At 34.9% G+C, this 6,367-nt stretch overlaps 1 protein-coding gene across 2 annotated transcripts; it reads right to left on the bottom strand.

Annotated features, from left to right (window-relative positions):
* Positions 1–442: 442 nt before the first annotated feature.
* LOC111901578 (F-box protein CPR1) lies at positions 443–2,297 on the bottom strand. 2 transcript variants are annotated; one of them, XM_023897445.3, is made up of 2 exons: positions 2,036–2,297; positions 443–1,796 (listed from the first exon to the last, which is right to left on the bottom strand). In XM_023897445.3, the coding sequence occupies exon 2, from the start codon at positions 1,705–1,707 to the stop codon at positions 616–618; it is 1,092 nt and encodes a 363-aa protein (XP_023753213.1). In that variant the 5' UTR covers positions 1,708–1,796; positions 2,036–2,297; the 3' UTR covers positions 443–615. The 2 variants fall into 2 exon arrangements, with proteins under 2 accessions (XP_023753213.1, XP_023753214.1); XM_023897446.3 differs by having other exon boundaries at positions 2,040–2,297.
* Between the last annotated feature and the right edge of the window lie 4,070 nt (positions 2,298–6,367).

Genomic DNA, 6,367 nt, shown 5'->3' with positions numbered 1-6,367 from the left:
AGAGATTAATTTTACAAGAAGAAATGTAATGTGTAAACGCAAATAATTGGTGTTAAGTTTTATTAAACACCATGAAATTCTTTAGTAATTTAACTGAAAATTTACCCAAAAGATACAAGAAGAATCCCAAAAGATACAAGGGTGATGAATGACTTTTTTTTTTGGACAAAATGTAACATCAATTGTGTAACTAACCCCGAAACGGGGGATTCTTCCCTAGTTTTAATATTATATCTAATGGAACCTAATAATAAATTTATTTAAGCACAAAGCAATTTCATTGTTATAAACTTTGAGGAGTTTTTTCAAAACAATATATCCCAATACCGATGCTTTATCATTTTTGAATAAGAACATCTTCCTTTCTTTTAAAATCAAAAGTTGAGATATTTTTATAGTATTTCAACAAATCAAGAGGAAGCAGTTGCCATTTATTATAACTCATAGATTTTTCAAAATACAACACATATGGAAATACAATGGAGTATATATGAAACTACGATTCTATAATAAAAAAATAGAAAGTGGGTTTCATATAAATATCAAGACCCATAAAAAAAGATGGATAAAAATTTAATAGCACCCTATATGAAACATTATTATATTCTTTAAAAACTAATGCATCACACACAAGACTTCAGGTGAAAGCAAAGTCTCCACATAAACCACAGCATCTCCAAACAAAATCAATTCTTTAGCACTCGTGACATGCCTAAACATCTTCTTCTTAGCATCATAAATCACAAACGATTGCAAATTAATCTCAAGAAGAATTTCATCATCATTTAAGGACCTCAAATGCCTCATATACGAAATGTTCTCAATCCCAGTATAAAGTGGAATTTTAACGAATATTTTCCAAGAGTCAACCACCCCATATTCCTCCATCAACCATACCTCAACTTCTGTATAACAAATAGCATTACAAAGCGCAGAAAGACATCCATGTAAAACACCCAAAACATAACACGGAAGTCTTGAATCTTGATTTGGCAAACAAATGTCCAAAAATGTCTCTTCAGATACATTGAATGAAGCTATTAATCTATGATCATCATTATTGCCACTTCGATGCGCTAACCAATGAAGAACACCATTTAAAAAAGTCCCAACTGTATCAATAAAATCATAGGAAGAACTAGAAGTAGTAATTTTATCGTGTTCCATAAATTTATTGTATTTAAAGTCACGTGCAAATCGAGGAAATCTAATCATTCTCATGTCATTCGGGTTCGACCCAGACCCACACCCGAATCCGTATACAAATTCAACCCGGTTTGAGAAATAAAGAGCTTGTTGAGCTAATTGAAAGGGCTTGAAATGTCTTCTGGTTGATGGGTTGTAGATTATCATGTCTCTTGTGTCATCCATTAAACATACCAAACCATTGCATGAACCCATAATCTTGGTGTGAGTTCTTGGGTTCAAAAATGGACAATGAATTTCTGTTGATTCATAGATGTTGTTTGGTGATGGGTTATAGCTTAACGATAGAAGAGGGGAAGATGGAATGAGGATTCGGTGTTGGGTTGATGAAGATAATGCGTGTTTAAGGTGTGATTTGATAATATCGGTATTTGCGATTTCAAATTTCCAATGTTTTGATACGCATCTGAATTGTAATAAGGATTTCACAGGGAGTCGAGAAAGGATTTCCTTTATAATCTCATTGGGTAAATGTGCATTTTGTATCTCACTTTCTGACATATTGGATTATACCTTATAGTGTTGCTAATCTCGATCCCTTTAATGATTTTGTTCAACGACTACCAATTCCTTTCAGGTGATTGAAAAATCTGTGTTATAAGATACAAAGAGATGATATGCTTGAGTACAAAATTTCAGAAAGCAATAACAAACATAAGCAAACATGGAGATGAAAGGTATATAAATAGAATCATAAGGAATTCCTAAAACTAACAGATTCGTTCATAAACAAGATCATATGCAAAAGTGCTTCGGAGCGAATGATAATTATTCGATAGAGTTGAAATTAAAGAGAAAAAACTGTATATCGAAATAGAAACAAAGATACCTACGGGGGAACCGGGGAACATGAACACTGGATTGGAGATATGGTCGAAAATGGCAGAGCCACGGTGGAAGCAACACTTGCGCAGGGTGATTAAGGGTTGAATTGAGATTTGAGAAGTTAGAATTAGGTATTGAAGAAGATTAGGAAGCGAATAAAGAAGAGAAGAGGAGAAATGAAGGAGAAGAAGTGAAGAAGTGAAGAAGGAGGCAGTTTCATTCATATCCCATAGAAAAGAAAAGACAAAATTACAGATTCTCGTACGTTTGCCCTAAATACGGCGCACCTTTGTCTTAACACGTGCTGAACACGTTTCAATACGTCCCCCTACATGTGGATCAGGGGATGTATGTGTAAGAGGGCATAATGTTTTTTGAATGAAAAGTGGGATAAGGATCGTTTTGCTAGTTTCTGATTAGCTCTCAACTCCACCGATATTATATAAATATTGGTTTTATTTTACAGAAATTACATATTTCCGTATGTTTTATTTGATTTTTTTACCAAATATAAAACTAAAACTAGTTATTTATTAATTAGTTTTTAATTTAAATTTAAATCTAAAAAATAGTTTAATCCATCTATTTAAAGAGGACACTTGACAATATGAAGAAATAAAAAGGCACGATCCTTTTGTTGAAGCGGCTCATTGCGGCAGCCTAGCTCACAGAATTTTTTTTTTTTTTTTTATTAATTTTTTTGGTGAGCCAACCATAAAAGATCATGAATAGGGACAGTCTGAGTAAGTAGATAACTTCCCCTCATGCTTGGAGACCTCCATCTTCTGCATCTACCTTACTTTCAACAAGAAGATGGGGCAGGGGGTTTGGACATATACAACTTCATAAGGGTGTACTTAGTAGTAGGTGTGTTAATCGGCTGGTTAAACTAGTTTTCGGTTAAATCGATTTTTTAACATATCTGAATTAACCATAACTAAACTAAATAAGATTTAGTTTAATCGATTTTGAGTTATTTGGTTTTAGTTAATTCAGTTTAATTATCGGTTAAACCAAATAAAACAACTCTACTATAGGTTTATAAGTTAAAAAATAGTCAAATTAAACAAAATAGGAATAACAATTGTGTAACTTCCTAATTTCCAAAATGTATTTTTCATTTTTAAAATAGAATAAACACTCATTTTCATAAAGTTACGTCCAAGTCAAAACCATTTGTGCTTCCTAGGTAGTAGTGAATGAATGTGCCTCCCAGATAGTATTGGTAGTGTGCCTCCCTGACAGTAGTGAATGTATGTGTTATATCTTAATATGTTAGTATGTTTGTATGTTTGTATTTAAGTTTTATAATTAGAGTATTGACAGTATATAACTACCATATGGTTTTGTAATTAGAGCTTTTACCATATATAACTACTGTATAGCTTTTTTATTGAGTGTGTCTCGAACCATAAAAGAAATTTACTAGACTAAGGTTCGATCATGCATAAAGTTCCTTAAAATTTGATAGCATAACATTTGAGCATATTTGTAACGTCCTAAAAATACAATCCAAGATTTTCATTTTTAATTTAATAAAACAGTATTCCAAAACATTATACATACATCCCAAAGGAAAATAAATGTATTAAACATCATATTAATCAGAGTAATATCTCAAAGTTGGAAACCATGTGGTGTGCGATGCAGTCATCCCGAGTTCTTCCCTTTGGAATCGGAAGTCCTTGAAACATAAATTGAAAACCGTAAGCACAAAGATTAGTGAGTTCCCCAAGATACCACATACCAAACATAAAACACATAGCGAGCCCACGCAAAGAGTATAACGGGCCTCGACCTAACTTGCATAATGGTCCCCGCTCAATGAGTATAATAGGCCCACCCTAACTCGCATAACGGGCCCCGCCCACATACAAATCATATCAAATAATAGCATACAAGATAATCATCAGGCCTCACCTAGTAAGTATACAAGCACATACACATACAAATGTCACACAAACAATGAGTATTCTAGCATATCAAATTATGGGTCACATTGGTTCCTTCGACCTGCTATACATGGTGAGGAAACTCACCTCGCTGCTGAAACTCACTAAAATCCCTAGATGTTGTCCTGACGAATCCCCGAGCTAACAATACAAAATAGCACCCAATTAACACTTGGGTTTCAATCTATATTTAATAATCCATACTTAGGGTAAAATGATCATTTTACCCCTGGCCTAGTTTGAACCAATACTAAGGCCCAAACTCACAAACCAAAAGGCCAAAGACCAAATGATACTCCAAGGTCCACTTATGATCCAATTTTCCAAATTGGGCCCAAACCCTATATGGACCTTACCCTAAGGCCCAATAATTTTCTCTAGTCCAAAATCTTAGCCCAATGCTTGATTTTAGATGGCCCACTAAGGTCCAAAGGAATGACCCAACCGAAGCCCAAAAATTGCGAAGCCACCACATATTCAGTTGTACGCTAAGCGTACTCACTGCTTGGCTTGTACGCTGCACATACTGACTTGTATGCCCAACATACTCATCCATTAAGCCAACTTTCTATTAATCTCTAAATGCTTAAGTCCAAAGATCTAAACCATAGATATGAGTCCCAAAAAGTGTCTAGAACCATAAAGCCACTGACTTGGTGACTTTGCATGCCCCAAAAAGTCCCAACTTCAAAATTTAGCAATCTACTTCCATTAAATTAACTCAAAATCATGCACGGGGGATTCTAAGCCCTAAAGGTGTCAACTTTATGAATCTAGGACCATAGAAACACAACGAGTGGCAACTCTAAGCTCCTTGAGTGGTACCAAACCACTAGATCTCATTAACTTGTTCTTGGATAGCCTATCAATAATCCAGTTGCCAAAGCCCAATAGGATGGCCCAACTCAAGGTCCAAGTGAAATTAGGGTTTCACATAAAATGACAATTAGGGTTAAGTGTTTCTCACTTAACCCATTAAGGACTTAATCCATTAAGTCCCTCACTTTACTAAATCAGTCATATGGTGTGATTGAGCTTAATATACAATTCCATTCCAATGGCCTAAAAGTGGGCCCCAATAAGTCCAAGCCCATAATCCCAAAATTAGGGTTTTCACATGAACGACGATTAGGGCTAAGTGTTCCTACTTAACCCATTAAGGACTTAATCCACTAAGGACTTAATTCATTAAGTCCAATATTGCTTTAGGTTAATTTGCAATTGATCATTAATTAATATTTTGAGTTTATTAAATAATTATTATGTGTCCCGATTAATTCTAAAAAATTAGGGTTTTATGCCATTAGGGTTTTCCAAACCCTAATTAGGGTTTCCTACCCAATACTAGCCCATTAGTCAATTGGTTGGGCTTCTAGGTCACTTTGGGCCTTATTGGGCCATTAGGGTTTTATTAGGTCAATTAGGGTTTCCTTGGGCCCATTAGGGATTCTTTGGGCCCATTTTGACCAAGCATCCCCCAAATGAGTCAAACACAACAAGGCAGGCACACTACCACCCGACATGGCGGTCGGAGGCGGCAGCTGATGGGTTTTGGTCATAAGACATCCTATGTGCTCATACAAACCCTAATGCTTGGATCTATGTTTCTCTATTGTACGTGCTTTGAATCCAAGACTATAAACCCTAATTCTAGCATATGGAAATCAATATTAACATATAAATGGGTTTAAGAAATACCTTGATTGTTATATAGCAATAACAATCAAATTCCTCCTTGAATTGACTTTGGAAGGCTTAGAGTCACAAGTGTCACTCCTCTAATGGCTTACAAACACCATAAGCAAGTGGAGAAGGTATAAAGAGAGAGGAGAGAGGTAGGAATTCATCCTTAGATGCTCTAGGGATCAAGTACACGAATTCTAAGGCCTTAGGGGTCTTTATATAGGGTTGGGATTAGGGTTTCAGTCCTTATCCTTATCTAGTTACTTGCCCACCAAGTAACCATAAGATAAGTCTTAGAAAACCCCTATCTCATGGACCTTGGACGATTTTAAGGATATCCTTATCCTTGAATTCGTCCATCCTTTAACAAGGATAACCATTGCCCTATTTTGCAACTATCACATAATTACAATTTAGCCCCTCTAGTTTAATTAATTACACTTGATCACAAAATTAATTCTTAATTAATTATTGACCAATATTAATTAAACAAATATGATTTCTCCTTTAATATATTATTCTTATAACATATTAATAAATCATAATAACCTCTCTCTCTTTATTTATTTCTCCAATCAAGTTGCTTTGGTGAAGGCAACCCAAAAGGACCATGCACCATCGGGTCAAGTACATACCAAAATAGTTATGGACTTAGACACTAATCCAACAGTCTCCCACTTGGATAAGTCTAATAACTATTA

This window comes from Lactuca sativa, chromosome 9 (assembly GCF_002870075.4).
Source record: "Lactuca sativa cultivar Salinas chromosome 9, Lsat_Salinas_v11, whole genome shotgun sequence".
NCBI lineage: Eukaryota > Viridiplantae > Streptophyta > Magnoliopsida > Asterales > Asteraceae > Lactuca > Lactuca sativa.
This window is presented reverse-complemented; position numbering and strand designations above follow the sequence as displayed.